Source organism: Electrona antarctica, assembly GCF_951216825.1.
Source record: "Electrona antarctica genome assembly, chromosome: 10".
Classification (NCBI taxonomy): Eukaryota; Metazoa; Chordata; class Actinopteri; order Myctophiformes; family Myctophidae; genus Electrona; species Electrona antarctica.
This window is the reverse complement of record NC_136791.1, coordinates 11,385,396-11,404,318: the sequence shown is the minus strand read 5'-3', so window position 1 is coordinate 11,404,318 and position 18,923 is coordinate 11,385,396. Positions and strand designations below refer to the sequence as shown.

General features: G+C 43.0%; 1 protein-coding gene across 1 annotated transcript; it reads left to right on the top strand.

Annotated features, from left to right (window-relative positions):
- Positions 1–229: 229 nt before the first annotated feature.
- eno4 (enolase 4) lies at positions 230–17,468 on the top strand (the record flags this gene model as incomplete). Its single annotated transcript, XM_079512945.1, has 14 exons — positions 230–409; positions 1,534–1,662; positions 3,350–3,471; positions 5,824–5,979; positions 7,914–8,152; positions 10,897–11,069; positions 11,218–11,346; positions 11,641–11,709; positions 12,646–12,810; positions 12,993–13,118; positions 13,682–13,877; positions 15,536–15,597; positions 15,904–16,039; positions 17,383–17,468. 14 exons carry the CDS (start codon positions 230–232, stop codon positions 17,466–17,468), a joined length of 1,968 nt encoding a protein of 655 aa, XP_079369071.1.
- Positions 17,469–18,923: the final 1,455 nt, after the last annotated feature.

Here is an 18,923-nt window from a genome sequence, read left to right as displayed (position 1 = left end):
GTGTGTGTGTGTGTGTGTGTGTGTGTGTGTGTGTGTGTGTGTGTGTGTGTGTGTGTGTGTGTGTGTGTGTGTGAGTGAGTATACGTATCGTAACGTCCTATGATCACGTTCAGTTGCTGGGCAACCACTGTACACAAAACGATCCAAGTTGTTTGTTTGTGTTTTTGTGTGTAGGCTAGTCGTTCGATCGACCTGACGTCCATCAATAGACCGTCATTTATATTTTACAATGTCTTATAAAGGCTTGATACGCTATGATGGTAGTCGGGTCTCAAAAGAGGAACAAGAGTTCCGTGAACTAAAAAACAAAGCTGCTGAATTTTACCAAGGAAACGGAGTCCCACAGAAGATAGAGTGTGTCTTAACAGACTTGTTCCTGGATCAGCCGGATGACATTTACGGTTACCTGGTATGAAGAGTCATTTCACTCTTTAAGTAGAGGGCTATTATTATGAGTATACCGGTAGTCTAATTTAGTTATTGAGCAATAGATGATGATTTGCATCGTATTTTGTTCGCAAATGCAACCATTATTTCCCCAAATGAAACATCACACGCCGACGCACGCACGCACGCACGCACGCTGCACGCACGGGTGCGTCGGCAGACACACGCACGCGCGCACACACACACACACACACACACACACACACACACACACACACACACACACACACACACACACACACACACACACATTTTAGTGGTCAGTAAAACATGGGTTCGCAAAGGTCTTCCAGTTCATCCTATAAATCATTTAGCAGTTGCAGGTGTAGTGTAGGCTATTCAAAATGGCCATTATGCATTTCAAATCTGCACATTTACAATTTAAGTTCTGCATTCCTGGTCTGCTGTCCAGAAGACAAGCATTGCAGCTGTTAATGCTGTACTACTGTACTGCAGAGGTTCTGAGGTTCTCAAACATTTTCAAGTCAAGGACCTGCATAACGATAGCCTGATACCTTCCTATAGGCCGAAACGTTACTATGTTTCCCTATTAAAGTTTGTTCACTGCATTTGAAGACAGTGTGCGGGTGTTTGTTCTTTTTCAAGTCAAGGACCCCATATGAATTTGGCCACGCCACCACAGACCCCCATCTGAAAAGGTTTTGTGCTAGGGACCCCGGAATAAAACAAAAATCCAAACATTATTGCAAAATTTCAAAGACTTTAAAAAAATAGTCTTACAAGCTTGCAGAATAGCCAAAGTATGAATGGATAAAGTGTTTAAAATGATTGTGATGCTGTATTAACACATTTTGCTGGGGTCCCCCTGGACCCCATAGGGTCCCCACTTTGACAACCACTGCAATAATGCGTGGCTCTAAATTACTCTGCAGTACATAAATTAGTAGGGCAAATTAGTTTGCACAATCAGTGTCTGGGTAATTCAAACCATTCTCCAGCCAACATGCTCCAGTTGTCATCACTGACATGAATGAATTAAACCGCAATTTCTCCCTGATAATTTCAACACAAGACTTTAAAAGAAAATTGAGGTTTCTGTATTTTAATCATCTAATGTCACTTTAGGCCAATTACTTCTCAAAACTCTCTGCACCACCACGGATCAGCAAGCTAAAGGGCATTGAAGTATATAACGCCAAAGGACAAGCATCCATTGAAGCAGAGGTCTTCTGTATCATACGGAATGAAGAAAAGGTAAACCTGAATCAGCTTTCTGAGACTTTTTTACACTCCATGAAGCTGTTGTGCAATTAATGATTGGTCTTATTTCCATAGTTGTGATGACTGAAGTTACTGTATACTTTCATTATCTCCTGCAACTGTCATGGACTAATAGTGCTCCTGTGGCACTGGTGGGGTTGTATACAGTTCCTATACAGAGTTATACACCAAGGAATGAAGTGGGCTGATATAGCGCCACCATGAGGCAGATTAGAAAAATGTGGCCCGTCTGAACTGTGTGTGTGTGTGTGTGTGTGTGTGTGTGTGTGTGTGTGTGTGTGTGTGTGTGTGTGTGTGTGTGTGTGTGTGTGTGTGTTAGGCTACTCAACAGTGACACCTTAGGTCACTGTGTGGTATTTCCGTACTCAAGCGGACATGGAGACATACATACATACATTGCTGTTCCTTGGAGTGGCTAGCACGGTAGCACCACTCAAAAACTGTAATCTGTACTGCAGTGTGCTGTACTGTACACCATACCGTACTCGGCGTACTGCACTGAATACTGTACTGTACTGTACTGTACTGTACTGTACTGTACTGTACTGTACTGTACTGTACTGTACTGGTGATACACTAAAAAACTCCCATCCTCCCATCATGCACCTGTGCACAGTGTGAAGCTCAACAGCACCACTTTGTCACCTATTGGTACCCCAAACAGACATACATAGGTGCAGATTAGCTGCTCTCTCTCTCTCTCACACACACACACACACACACACACACACACACACACACACACACACACACACACACACACACACACACACACACACACACACACACACACACACACACACACACACACACACACATCACACACACACACACACACACACACACACACACACACACACACACACACACACACACACACACACACACACACACACACATAGTCTCCACCCTTGATGGAGTATACTGAATACTGTGGATACAGTACACTTGTAGTGTAACAGTATGTATGACGGATGGTGTCTGTGTGTCCCTATAGTACACCTAACACCTCACTGTATTGAGTTCTGGGCATATAAAGTATCCCTGAACCACCTGCCACATGGAGTCTACAATACATGCTCCGGATGGTAACAGAACAGTGTCCATGGCTGGGGTGACTGAATGGCAAGACGTTGTTGAGAAGTTACAGTCGAACAAAAACAATGTAATTCCTAAACCCTATAGTTTATACTTTGTTGCACAATGACCAGAATCCTCACTGAAGCACAGATTTATCGAAGTAGCTGCAGCGAGTTGATACAAGGTTGTTGCACCAGTGTTTTAACAGTGCTGACTGAGTATACGCTTATACAGTGTAGGCCTTCGGTTAGTCCCCTTTCCTTTTGACCCTCCTGGCTAATAACGTCATGTCTGACACACAAGAAATAAGCGGGGCGCATACTCCAGTATTTAGCTTCAGTGACGTCATGTTGTAGTTTTCCTAACCACCGCGGTGAGTGGGTTATCACCTAAAAACTGGAGTATGCGTCACCCTTACAGATTCTGACATCACTCTGAATTGTCAACAGGTGTTGTCTAGTCAGCTCTTGGCACACTGAAATCTGCAGACCCATTCAATTCCACATTCTCCTAATATGAGGAGCCAAAGTCTCTCCCAAAGAATGGATGAGTTACTTTTGGATGTTCTCCATGACTACAGGTTTCTATCCAGCCTCCGCTAGTCCGCCAGCCACATTATGGTACCCTCTGGCTCCTACAGGAAGACATTGAACTGCCAGCACAGCTTTTTCTGCTGACCTTGCTACCATGGGTGATGATTACGTACGTGCTCATTCTGGATCATTACCAATTTAGAACAGTCTGCGACATGTAGTCTGCTGGAAGCTGAGACCTTAACTCAGAATGACATTAGATACAGTAACACATATACATGCTCCATATGCATGACTTCTACTCAGGGTTCAGAAAGCAAGTTAAATCATTATGTTTGATTAAATGTTACTTTGTAAGTTTGATGATGATCACACTGACAAAGAGTCAACTAGCTAGATAATTTAAAGCATAGCATAATATGATTATATAAAGAGAGACAATTAAACATTAATGACTAAATGAAATAATTATACTGTATATACTGTATATACTCACTTGGATAGGATAATGAATCTAAAATCATCACTCCTCAGCCTCCACAGTGTTGCACACAAATTGCCGACTTGTAAGCTCACAACACCTGGCGTGGCAACACATTTTTGTAAGCTTGTAGATCGGCTATTTTCACGAAAATGAAATTAAATGAAAATGTCTGAAATGGCTTGATCATTTTCCGCCTATAATGACATGCCCAAAATAGTACGGCCAGGTTGAAAGCTGATGCTTTGGAAGCGACAGTATCTGGCCTAGGCTGCAGCTGTACAGTAAACACTAATGTGAAGAGACAGCCGGGGGCAACAAGCGAGCTATCGGAGGGTAGCAATCAGAGGACAGCCGGTGACCTTTGACCCTTGCCATTTCAATTTTCACAGTATCACACAGGACAGAAAAATGGGATGTGACACCATGAACCGAGGTCACAGAGGGGTCACGAGAGCAGACACCTAAGGCCCTCTAAGCACACCTCGACCCTTTCACCCCGGAAACTTTACCCTGCAAACTGAGTACACCGTTTAACTCTGATCAATATGATTAATGTACTCATGCTAGTTATCGTTCGAAGAAATCCACAATCCCATCCAAAAACGTGAGAGACAGATGCTGCTAACAGTAACACAGAAAGCTATATATTTTTGTTCTTTTCTTTTTTTAATTAAATACAGTATATACATATAGTAAATACAGTAAGTAAAAAACGAACAAAAAAGTGTCAAATTGACCAAATGGGTTGGCACAGGTTACATTTGGGAGAACGGAAAATACAGGCAAAATTCAGCATGGCGGAGTGACTTTGGAGCGATGCTTTTGGATTATCACTCGGCCCATTTCCAGCCTTAGCACTAACAGTAATCTGTTGTGACAGGAAACAGCGATGATAGTGGTTGGACCTAAAGGAGAGAGAGAGAGAGAGAGAGAGAGAGAGAGAGGGAGAGAGAGAGGGAGAGACAGACAGAGACAGCTGAAGGATGAATAGAGAGAGAGGGATGGGAAGGAAGATGTAAAGATGAAGATGGAGGAGATAAAGGAGGACGGGTAGAGAAAGAGAGAGAGAGAGAGAGAGGATGAGTAATGATAGAGCGAGGTAGAGGGAGTATGGTGGAGAGCAGACATTAACTCAGATACTCCATTCCCTCTGGTCCCACTCCCAGCTCTAGGTCAGTGTCAGCATCACCCTCACAGCTCCCAATATTCCTGGCTAGAGGATTACTTGTACTGTACTGTACGTTGTCCAGCCGGGCAGAGAAGCTACACAATTCAATCCTAATTATCCTATGCTCCGCAAATGCAAAAATGTGGATACATTTGCAAACTCTTGGAGTTACAAATGTATATTTTAACATTGAGAATTTTACTGCATTGCGTATATGGTGGGGGGTGTGGGGGCTTCATCTCACCGTCCCGACTCACTGCAGTAATTGGATTGGTTCACACATTGAGCAGTTGGTTCAATCAGGGTCCCGATTTTGACATCTGTTGTTGTGGTTTAACTATTCGCTCAACACCCCCCCCCCCCCCCCCCCCCCAACACACACACAGAGACTCTCTCTCTCTCCTGGTCTGAACAGATATATTTATGGCTAAACAAGCAGGTGTTCCAGTGTTCCTCATTTAATGCCAAGTTTTGAATAGTAAAAGCGTAGTTCACCCCAAAAAAATATTTATTTTCTATGGATGCGACATTAAAAAAAAATCTCCATGAATTCACAATAACTGATGGAAAATATGTTGGGTGAACTAGGCCTATACTATTTTAACTATCACCCGCTAATAATAATGAAATAATACTGAAAGAGTCTGAGTCAAATGGCCTGCCCTAGCTTACTCTTTGAACTAATTTACTTTTCAAATGTGTGTGTGTGTGTGTGTGTGTGTGTGTGTGTGTGTGTGTGTGTGTGTGCGTGCGTGCGTGCGTGCGTGCGTGCGTGCGTGCGTGCGTGCGTGCGTGCGTGCGTGCGTGCGTGCGTATATGTGTGTGTGTCTCATCAATGTCCAGAGGATGTGCACTGCGTCCATCTCCAGCAGCAGTGTGGCCTCTGAGGATAATTCAGTGCATCCAGGTGCTAACAGTGTGGGCAGTGATGTATTGACTGCCCTCTGTTGGGTCAATGGAGATCTGAGCACATTGCTGAGAGACTGTAATCCCTGTGACCAGGCCGCGGTGGATCAGATACTGAGGTAAAGTATGTTAATATAGTCTTGTTCTAATCTTTGAAAAAAAGCTTTTTATTTTATTTTTTATTTTGTCTCTGGAGGTGCATGGCATTCCAATACCGCCTTGTATGATCATCCATCTGCCATCCAGTGTTTCAGAGATTAAAATAGTTTGTGCTTTCTTTACTCATTTATTATGAGACAATTAATTTACAGGTTATGTTTTATTTTTATACCATCAGTCATTCATTGAAATGTGGTAGAACCTTGTTGTACTATAATTTGGATAAATGTCCAAATATTGTCAATTTTGCCAATCATCTTTGCCAGGTGCTCCCGTGCTCTGTGAATGGCAGAATCACATGTACTCTCTGTCAATTCCACTGTCATGGTATGGTGAAACTGGCTCATGGAGCACAGGAGCAACTGATAAAGGCAAGGTGACTGGAAGTTATTCTTTGGAACCTGAATCCTACACTGGCTTGCTTAATTTAGAACCTGTTGGTTTGTTCTGTGTACTGAACATGCGGATGCCTCTGCGGTGTAAACAATTCTATGTGCGCTTCTAAACTAATAACTCACATACTGGACTAAAATGTTATAAGTATACATTATACACCTTTCTTTTCTACTATTGCTATTATTATTGTTTGTTTATTTTACTAGAGGATTGTAATTTGTTACATGCTGCTCGCGCGCATTCAGCTAATGCATGTGGGTGGGTGTGAATACAGTGATGGTGTGGTTGTGCAACTCAGTAAACAAACCCATATATTCATCAAATAGAATGAGTTATAAAGACAAGCAAATGAATAAACAAGGGACTCCATTTCTCTGCATTATAACTCAAACAGGATTAAACGTGGCTTGCCGCGTGTTGACCTTCTGGAGTGGGGTCATGTAGAGGTTGTTTGCCGATTGTCACATCACATCATATCACAGCACACCAGGCTCCTCTTATTGGCTGCTTTTGCATCATCTCACATTAAGCAACAGTAGTGCCAGTCAGATGAACTGCTGCATGTCACTATGGCTCGACAGGGGAAAATGTTCCATGAATATGTCTATTGCATCATTCTGTCCCCTCATGGGCTCTTATATATAAAAATCACACCCGTGTGAAGTGAGGGGCGCTAAAGACTAACTCATGTTGATTAGGTGATGTAATGGTGATGTAAAACAAACGGTGCCAACACAAACATTAAATGAATTGTTTTTCACTGTATTGCATATCCTATGGCGCCCGTTTCCCTTTTATTTTTTGTGTAGCCCCCCCACTTAAACTCTATAGTCTATAATATAGTTTGTTGACCGGGGCCCCCCAGGGGCCCAGCTGGCCCCTTTTACCCGCCACACCACATCTCTTTGCTGAAAAAAGCTAATCTATAAGCTTCTAGATCTGCTATTTTTGCTAAATGCCCACCTATTTTCCCCAATAGGCCTATCTCACAGAATTTCCCCGCCCCCTTAATACGCCCCCTTTCCGCGTTAGTGGTGATAGCGTGACGTCACTCCATAGGCACTACATGTTAACAGAGGTAATTTAAGAAGTCTACAACTTTTGTTTTCTCAAGGTAAGGTTTGTTCTATCTGTTCGAGCTGATTTACCATCTTGTTTGCTTCATAATAATATTGGTCTGTCACATTTTTACATTAGGAAATGTACTTAGATTCTCCAGAGAAAAAAACGTGTAAATGCTAATGTTAAATGACACCACTATCTACCGGAAGGGGGCGTGGAAAGGGGGCTGTGAGATAGGCCTATAGGGATGCATGTGGACGTGGTTAACTGACCCCCCCCCTTCACCACCACCACTGGAGGGGCAGCAGAGAACCTTGGTTCACCGATTAGCTAGTGCAGAATATCTCAGAGCTCAATTGTCTTAATTGTCTCTATTGCTCTGTGTCTATTGTCTACTCTTAATGCCAACTGTCTGTCTGCATGCGGTTTTGGGCAGTGATTTCCTCTTGGCACGCTACCTGGAGGAGCAGGACCTCCACAAGAGAGAGAGAGAGAGCCGTCCACCATCTGAACCTGAGGCGCAGTCTCCACCTTCTCCACCTACAGCACCCACTAAGGAGAAGAAGGTGCAGTCTCCACCTTCTCCACCTACAGCACCCACTAAGGAGAAGAAGGTGCAGTCTCCACCTTCTCCACCTACAGCACCCAATAAGGAGAAGAAGGGAGTGGACAAAGGTATTGACGACATGCACACGGCTGCCATCTTGCCAGCAAGGTGCTGCCTATAGGTGCAACCTCCCATTAAAAGCCATTCATCCAAACAGAAAAGTCTTATCTAATTGTATTAAACAACGTCAAACTCACCAATATTGCAGCTGTACGAAAAGCTTGAATTATCCTCTTTCTATCTACAGTGTTTGTTTCATAAAGATCCACCGTACACATGTTATGAACTACTTCCTGTCAAGAAATACCTTGCAGGTGATTTAGTGGAAGCGCTCGTTATCAGTAAAGCAACATCCTGCTGCCTCCTCCATTATGTGCAAAATAAAAACAGGTGGTACGCAGGGCCGGTGAGTGATATACAACGAGCACTTCCAAACTCCAACACTTAAAAAAAAATCACTTTCAATGAATTGAACAGATTGAAAGAGGATAATCCAAGCTTTTCGTACAGCTGCAATGTTGGTGAGTTTGACGTGACTTTTCTGTTTGGATAATAAAATATATATACTTCAAAAGTTTTTTTATATATTGTTTTTAAGCGGTGCTAGCCGCTCCAAGGAACAGCTCTGTGTGTAGGTCTGTCTGTCTGTCTGTCTGTTTGAGCACGGAATGTCTGTTTGTACCATGACCTTTGATCCCTGCAGCTGCTGCTGATTGACTCCTGATTGACACACACACACACACACACACACACACACACACACACACACACACACACACACACACACACACACACACACACACACACACACACACACACACACACACACACACACACACACACACCCACGTGTGATTTATCTTGTATGAATTTAAAAAAAATCACACCCGTGTGGAGTGAGGGGCGCTCTTCACAATTTGCGTCTTCACCTTCGTCTTCAATGTTTGTGTTTACACAATGTTTGTGTTCACACAAACACTCAAAGCTGGTCATTCATTGTCAATGGCATTCTATGTTTGTATTTACACAAACACTCAAAGCTGGCCATTCATTGTCAAGGGCATTCAAAGTTTGTGTTAAGACAATGTGTCTAATGCTGCTAGTGAGGTTTGGGCTAACACCAGGCTGAAACCTGAGCACTGGTATCCCCAATAATAATCATAAATAATAATACACTTTATTTGTATAGCACTGTCAAAACAATGTTACAAGGTACTTGTGAGGAAAACTAAAATATTGGTGTGATACAAAAGGATGTATATGTGTCTATATATACACACACACACACTATACAGTATGTTCTCGCACACGCGCGCGCGCACACACACACACACACACACACACACACACACACACACACACACACACACACACACACACACACACACACACACACACACACACACACACACACACACACACACACACACACACACACACACACACGCGTATACGGGTATATAGCCTTTTGTATCGCCCCGGAAATGAAAATGAAGCTCTCTCTCGCGCTAATGGAGAATCTCTAATGGATTTACAGTATGTCAGTTGTAATGGCTTTGAAACAAGGGTCTAGCTCTTTATGTTTCAGTGAAAATAATGGATAATTAAAATCAATCCACAGTACGAGCCAAGATTTGGCACTTGGCATCGGTATCGGCAGGTATATTCCTAATGGTACCTACTTTAAAAAGGACATTCAGCGGCTCTAATAAATTGTACCTGCCGCTGTGCTTAGCAGACATTGCTAATACTATGCAGTCGCACAAGGAAGGTCTGGCCAGCACACGTTTTATTGGCATATTTAATATTCTGCCTAACATGGACAATGGAGCATACCTCCCATCACATCAGACTTCAAATTCATTCATAATTCATAATTCATGTCATGCTACTACAGTACATAATTTCGGGGGGTTTCAGAACATGAGTATGCTCTCAGCGAAATATCATAGCCAGAAACCCATGGGTGTGTTTAATGAGTATGCATAAAGAGCTGTTACTTGCATGAGCGAGCAATCAGCTCTAGGTACATGGGTAGCCCCTTTCGGGGGCTACCCATGTACCCCTGTGTTTGGGACGTTACTGACGTCCCAAATACAGAAAAGGTAAACGAGGGTACCGAAAGGGGCTATGTACTGTACATGGGTTGTAAACCCACCTCATCCATCCCTGAAAAACAAAGGAAATTGAATAACTAAATATTAATTTATTATATAGACGTATTTATTATTTTTTGCTATTTCTGCCTTTACTGGACAGTATTAGTGAAGAGAGACAGGAAACGGGGGGAGAGACACGGGAGTTACGCGCAGCAAAGGCTGTCGGACTCAGGACTCGAACCCACTACATTGAGCCTAAGTGCTGAGCCAACTAAATATTAAGTATAAAGCCTTGCTGAGCCACGAGGCCCATAGGGCCTAGAATGGAACTCTCGGCCGCCTCACTTCCTGTACTTTTGTAGCTGTTCCTGGTACCTCACTTCCTGGAACTATTGCTAACATAATTTTTCCCCACAGCTCCCCTTATGATCAAACCGTGTCAACAGAAAATGAATATCCATATTCAACTACACAAAACAAAACATTTTTTTCTCCGTACACTACATTTCGGGGTTAAATATTCAACCATTTTTTAACCAATATAATATATTCCCTTGTTATCACCCAGTATGTTTCATTTTCGTGCAATACTCATACCAGGACAGGAAATACATTTCTTCACATGTACTGTATGTGGCAGCGTCACAATACATATCTGTCATAATAATGTATTAACACTGAAAACGTAAGTGATGCTTGTTTTGTTCTGCCAGGGAAGAAGAGAAACAGCATAGCAGAGAAGCCAATCACCCCACAGGTTCCACCAGATGCGGTCCTGGCTGGAAGCATGGCCATCGGTTCAGTGTCACTGGCTGTGGCAAAAACTGGAGCCCAACTCCAAGACATTCCCCTGTACAAATATATTGCAAACCTGAGAAAACACAAGGTTAACACGCAGGCACGCAGGCACGCACGCACGCACGCACGCACGCACGCACGCACGCACACACACACACACACACACACACACACACACTTACACTGACATTATAGAGGGCAGTGTAATGATTGTTGTCTTTCACAAATTCATCCAGACTCCAGAAGAGTTCCACATTCCGTTGCCCTTGGTAACTTTGCTGAGCTGTGGCAAGATGTCTCCAGGAAAATTGAATTTACTTGAAGAGGTCATCCTGATGCCCAAAGCAGGACAGCGGGTCAAACAAGTACTACTAAGCACTCAGAAACACAGCTATTCTGCCTTTGTCAGTCTGTCTGCTTGCAGTTACACTTGTTTTCTGTCTTGGACGCACTTTTACTGTAGATGGTTGGCATACGTTTGGTCTTATTGTTGTATGTAAACGTTTTCTCAAGTACATCTGGGGGTTAGGTCAAATGTATTTTCTTTATTATTTCTATCATGTATGTTGCTTGGAAAGACCACTTTCACATCATTTTTCAAGGTCAATATTTCCTATATGTTGGCAAACATGCTGAACTAAAGTGAAATTCTCTGACAGATCACCAGAATGGCCCTTGATATACAAAGGGAGATGATGAGAATAATGAACGCTACATCAAAGGCTGGGGTGAGAGAAATATTGATTTATTTACTGTGGGGAAATGTCATTTTAAAGGAGAATTCCATACTAAAAGGCTTTCTTACCTTTCATTGTAGTTGTTACGTCCCCACCAAAGAGGTCCAGGTGTTATTTTGTGCAAAAGCTCCTTATTGGCTATTTCCCCTACCATAAGCCATAAATGAATTGCATGGAATTGAATGGGAATTGCATGGGGCTATGGGGTGTTGTGCTAATTCGCTTATTTCCATCGCTCAAAATTATATATTTTTTGTATATATCCTCTCTTCATAATGTAAATAATATCCCAAGCGGCACACTTTACTACTTATTTCGATGGAAATAAGCGAATTAGCACAACACCCCATAGCCCCATTCAATTCCCATTCAATTCAATGCAATTCATTGAGGGCTTATGGTAGGGAAAATAGCCAATAAGGAGTTTTTCCCCCAAAAAACACCTGGACCTCTTTGGTGGGGACGTAACAACTACAAAAAAAGGTAAGAAAGCCTTCTAGCATGGAATTCTCCTTTAAACAGTCCATACAGAACACAAGAAATAAAATGCAGAGCTTTATGAACATACACTAATACGTTTTTGTACATGGCCAGAGCTAATACTGTACTGTAAATTAATTCACAGCATGTGTGGCATTATAAGCAATACATGCCTGATGAGGCCGCGTGAAATGAAATGAAATGAAATGAAATCTATATTTACCCAGGGTATCTGGGCTAAGCTCAAGAACTTGTTTCCAGCCAGGCCCTGCTCATAGAACACATTTCATCGTAGTGGTTGATGCCTTGTTCAAGGGCATTTCAGCGGTGGTAATTTTAACGTGTCGGACGGCTGATTCGAACTGGGAACCTTGCGGTATCTAGACCGCGCCGCTATCCGTTCGGCCACCGCTGCCACTACGTTTGATGAGATATTCAATGTCTCAGGCAGTACAGGCAACAGTGTCAACATCTGGAGCGCTGGTTGTTGGATATGAGCGACCTGAGCAGCCTCTGGATCTGATCGCTGATGCGTGCAGCAACCTTGGACTGGCACTTGGAACAGAGCTTCATTTGGCAGTAAACTGTGCGGCTCATGAGCTAATGGACTACGTAAGTTGACGAAAGACTCTCTCTCTCATATTGCACGTGCCCTTGTGCCAGAGGCCTTGTATAAAACAAGCCTTGACTACATAAACCTCAACTGTCGCTTTAGGGCAATTCAGTAGCAAAGGTGGATAGCATTTTGTTAAAGGCAGACAATGAAAGAACTGAACTGCTTTTCTTCTCCCCAGTCTAAAGGAAAGTATGATGTGGTGACAGGAGGTCCCAAGTCTGCTGATGAGCTAGTGAATATGTATGAAGCTCTGATCAGCAAATATCCATCAGTGGTGGCCTTGATTGATCCACTGAGGAAAGAGGTATATGTTCGTCTTGCTGCAGCATAACAGTGGATGGTTGGCATTTCAGTTTGATGTCAACATTTCTATTTGTTACAGAAGCAACCTAAAGAGAAACATTTATGCCAATATTTGTGTTCATTCCATTGGAATGTGAGTGAATGGTAAATAACTAAAAGGCTAAATACCACACTGCTCTGCCCTATAATCATGTGGATAGAGCCGGGTCGCTCCCATGTGTGTGTGTGTGGCTTTCGGACTTCATGTGGCCATGGTGTCCAGCTTTGATTCGTCTACCGTATATGACTCCAAATGTGACGTCTGTTATGAAGTTAAAAAAATAAATACAAATAAGTATAAAACAATTAATGATGGTACTTCTGTGGCCTACTGGTCGGTCCAGCGGCTCGCCTCTGAGGAGAGGAGCCATGCAATAAAAACACAATTTAAATATCCTAATGGGAATATATATATATGAACCATACTGTGTGTATCCTCTCTTCAGGGGTACACTTTAACCATACTGTGTGTATCCTCTCTTCAGGGGTACACTTTAACCATACTGTGTGTATCCTCTCTCTAAGGATGTGAAGCAGTGGGAGAAGCTGAACAGCCTAATCGGAGCGTCGTGCTCCCTGCTGTCTGACATCAGTTATGAACCCCTCGGTCATGGCATGCAGCCACCGGCCACGCCCCTCCCAGGGGTCAAGGCTTTTATCCTGAAGCAGACCAATGAGATGTCGATCAGCGATCTGATTCGCATCACAACAGAGCACCAAGGTAACATAAGAAATCTGCATGACGAAGGGTATGGTAGAGGCCAGGGGCCTCTGACCTTCTTCCCCCTAGATTCGGCACAAGCATGGATTCTACTTCTAATACTACAAAAATGCATTCTACTATACTGCCATCAAAATGTGAATTGCCCTATCAACAGCCATTAAACTTCTCGATTCCACATCCCCATTTAAAACTTACCTCGAATTACAATTGGACTTTATAATTTGGAATGACCAGTAATCCCCTACTACTGTAGCTAGCCCTAGTATACTACTACTACTACTACTACTGTAGCTAGCCCCTATGCACTCTCCCTCAGCAAGCTCCACGGAAGGAGCCCTGTGGGAGTGGCATCCTCTGCCCCCTCCTTCCTTTCAGTGTTGTTGCTGATATGCAATGTACAGAGTGTACTATGTTTTGATTTATAATTAATTGAGTACAACAGACCAGCTGGACCCTTTTGTGTTATCCTCTTAGCATAGTTTTGTTTTACTTTACTGCCATACTGTTTTCAATCTAGCCAATACAGTATTAATCAATAAAAAAGACAAGCACAAGATTTTACTTTGGTAATTTCTTTATTTGTTTTAGATGACTGCATGCTTAAACATAACAGATTCATAATTGGTCTTCTTTGTGTCAACTTTAATCACATCAAATTATTGCTTATAAGCAGTCTCAGGTTTTAGTACAAGCACAATATTGAATTAGTTCAGATTTCAGTGAAATTGTTGCTAACTTGAAACTATAGCTCTGGTCCATAGCTCTAATGAGTTTAATTTAGAGCTATGTTACTCTCGACTTCCGGGGCTCGCATGAATGCAGACCAGCCTCTCGTCTTTAGCGTAAATAAAAATAACGTTTTTGCTACTCACCAAAACAAAGGCGGGTTGTGTCATTAGAAAGCCTACTTTCCTTAGTGGAAAGCACCCTTTTATACACCACACGTATAAAAGGGTTAGGGTTACAAAATCCCCTTTTTGGCCAAAAGGGGATTTTGTTTCCACCGGAAAAAAATACTTTGTTACTCCACTGCGCCTTCTACCGATATTGTCCAGAGAATTGCCTCATAGAGAATATTTTTCCTCTGGTGAAAAAAAATCCCTTTCTGGCCAAAAAGTAGGCTACCGTTTATACGTGTGGTGGGGGGCTCAGAGTGCTTCCACTAAGGAAAGTAGGCTTTCTAATGACACAACCTGCCTTTGTTTTGGTGAGTAGCAAAAAACGTTATTTTTATTTACGCTAAAGACGAGAAACTGGTCATGCATTCATGCGAGCCCCTGAAGTCGAGAGTAACATAGATCTAAATGAAACGCATTAGAGCTATGGACCAGAGCTAACTTGAAACATTGACAACTGTAGCGTGGGAGCAATATTTTTGGCCGACATCCAAGTCAAACTTTAATTTGTCAGCACTCATTGCAAAATGTAGCGTGGCAGCAACAACCTGACATACATTATTGATGCCACTCGAACGTCTTCAATTTACCAATGGAGGGATTTTTTTTCCGGGACATTTTAGATCACAGGAGCTTTTGTCCACATCTGCAGTCTTTGAATCTACTTTTAAATGTATGAATAATTGACACAAACGTGTGTGTGTGTGTGTGTGTGTGTGTGCGTGCGTGCGTGATTGTGTCCATACTTCGGAACGGCAGGTGCAGTGATAATGGGCATGACGTGCAGCGAGCCCTGCAGCGATGCATCTCTATCAGATGTGGTGAGTCACAGTCATACGTTCTGTCTTTGTGTGGGTCGAGTGTTCAGACCGCAAAGCGCTGCACCTTGTCATCTCATTGTGCTTTGCTTGGCCGTTCCTAGATGCAGAAACAATTCTCTCTGCCTCGGGTTCCTCTGTTTTACTTACTGCCCTCTGTTTTACTTTACTGTCACGAGCAGTCAAGTTATCCCTGGGCACTTGTTGTCTTCCACCGCAAACCAAATGATCTCTATGTCTCTTGTTTGTTGCCATATTGTTATCACTCTGTACTGGTAAGAAATGCTTTCCTCCTCTTCTTCCCCCAAGGCCGTCGGGCTGGGTGTGAGCTATGTCAAACTGGGAGGTCTGAGCGGTGCCGAGAGGCTGACTAAATACAACCGTCTCATTTCTATAGAGGAAAAACTGGCCCAGCAGGGAATCCTGGGTATGGCGTTTTTGTTTTGTGTGTTTTTCTCTCTCTCTCTGTGTGTGTGTGTGTGTGTGTGTGTGTGTGTGTGTGTGTGTGTTTTAACCCATCCCTTGTCTTGTTTGTGATGTACGGAGAAAAGGAGGTTAGACAAAGCTGTGTGAAGGGAGACGCAGTAATGGCGCGGCCTGTGAGAACACATCTCTCTCTCTCTGCTTTGGATGTGAAAGGAAACTGTGACTGAGGAATCAGATTTGTGTGTGTGTGTGTGTGTGTGTGTGTGTGTGTGTGTGTGTGTGTGTGTGTGTGGGGAAATGAGGAGGATGGGGGGGATTTGGAAAAGGAGCCCTACCTTGTATGTTTTAATTGGCCACCTAATTACACATAGAGTCAGAGACACATAACACCCAACCCTCTACAGCTATTGAAATATGGTGTGTGTGTGTGTGTGTGTGTGTGTGTGTGTGTGTGTGTGTGTGTGCGCGCGCGCATGCGAGTGTGTCTGTATAAACAACATTTTAATCCCAAAAAGCTGTCTCGGTTCTTAGACCGGTGTCCTAGACCGGTGTCCGGCTGTAGAGCACCGAGTCGGTAACGATGGAAGTCGGAGATCCATGCCCCACCCACCCAGCTATGCAATACCCGTTGTACCCGTGTCAGAGTAACCGTTCCACCCATCTGTCTGTGTCCCTTTTATGTCCATGTATGGAGATTTATGTATCCGTCTCTCTGTGTCCTTTAATTCCTACATATGGAGTTCTTTATCAGGCATGCCCAAATATGGAGTCTATGCAGATGTCAGAACATCATTGTGATGTCAGAACACACCAGCTCAATTGGCTAATTTGGGCCCTGTCCAGAGCCTGGGCAGGGGCCCTGTCCAGAGCCTCTAACTAGGGAAATGCATGCCCCACCGAATTATATCTGTTTCTCTTTTATACCCATATATGGAGTTCTTTGTCAGGCATGCCCAAATATGGAGTCTATGCAGATGTCAGAATGATGTCAGAACAGGCCAGCTCCAGGTCTGTGTCCCTTTATATGGAGATTTCTGTATCTGTCTCTCTCTGTCCCTTTATTCCTATATATGGAGGTCAGGCATGCCACATTGATCGCTCGTTTGCACTTCCGCATTTTGGACACCAAATTTTGGTGTCCAAATCTTCTGGACGACCGTGGGTCCGAACGACTTGGCACCGGGCACTCCCCCACAGGGAGTGCCCCTGTACGTGGGGGAATGGAACGCATGTCGGTGGGGCGAACGGTTCTTGAGTTATGTGGATTACAGACGTACACACATACATACGTATGTACAGAGACTTGCCGCATTTATAGATATGATATTGTCCACTTACTTGATCTCTCTATTTTATCCACAGTACCCCTTGACAAGCACACTTCCTCATGGTTTGCTGAAAAAACACAAGTGCAATCCACTACTGTGGATGATACAGACGAGGATTGAAACACATGACATGTACAGTATGATTACGGTACGGAACAAAATGTGATTTAGTACAAAACTCAATATTATGCAAATTATTGATGTTTCTTCACAAAATCTGCAAAGATTGCTCTATGAAAGACTACACTGGCAATATGAAACGACGAATAAACCAGTTTTAAACACACACACACACACACACACACACACACACACACACACACACACACACACACACACACACACACACACACACACACACACACACACACACACACACACACACACAGTAACACTTCGACCTTGTTCAAAAAGGTCTGCATTCCTTGATAAAAAAGAGCTGATGGCTGTACATTAGCATGTACAGATTCATCATCTGAAGAGAGACAGATGAAAAGGCGCAGAGATATAAGCTTGAGATAGAAAACTCAAGGATAGCTCCTCTCAACAGGGCTACTATAAGTAGTAAGTAGTGACCAAGTGGACCAGAAATTAGAATGGTCTTGATTAGTAACCTGCAGACACTCTGGCTACAGTAACAATGTGGACTGATTGAGGCACCGAGGCTCTGGGTGACTGTTTGATATGACCAGAAATACCAGAAAATATAATAAGAATTTTGACCTGCGATCAGATTCTAAAAATGTCTTCTACATCCTGACAGTTTTCTGAAAAAGCTATATTTCTATGTCGTTCTTCGTTCTTCGATTTTTCAAAAATAGCAGATCTACAAGCTCGTAGTGCGCCACTCGGTGGCGCGCTATGAGCTTGTAGATCTGCTATTTTTCAATAGCTAAAGCATAACATGATGCTAACACCAAAAGCGGTTCCCGCCCAAAATGGGTTAAAGCGGCACTATGAACTGTAACCTTTTTATTTTTTATGAATAAAATAATAAGTAATTTTGTCCAATCTGTAAATGGCACAGAGTACTTCTACAATTGGGGTGGTCGTACTTTGTCTCCCTTCTCTTCAATAGGCCTATCTCACAGCATTTCCCCGCCCCCTTTGCACGCCCCCTTTTGGAGCTAATGGTGTTACTTTTTCTGCGGTCCATAGACCTCCATGTTAAAAGAGGTATTTTCACAAGCCACAAACTACCGTTTTGTAAAGGTAAGGTTTATTCTACTTATTTGAGTTGTTATACCATTGTGTTTTCTTCATATTATTATCGGTCTTTGACATTTTAACATTAGGAAATGTACTTAGATTCTCCAGAGAAAAAAAGTGTAAATGCCTAATGTTAAATGACACCACTATCTACCGGAAGGGGGCGTGGAAAAGGGGCTGTGAGATAGGCCTATTGAGACATTTAGATCATGTCAAAGGTCATGTCTCACCTATAGACACATGGATCTGACGTGAGGTCAAAGGTCATGTCTCACCTATAGACACATGGATCAGAGTTTGACCTGATGGTCAAGATTACATGTTTCCCCCGAGTAAGCAGGCAGGCTCTATTAGCTCAATGATAAA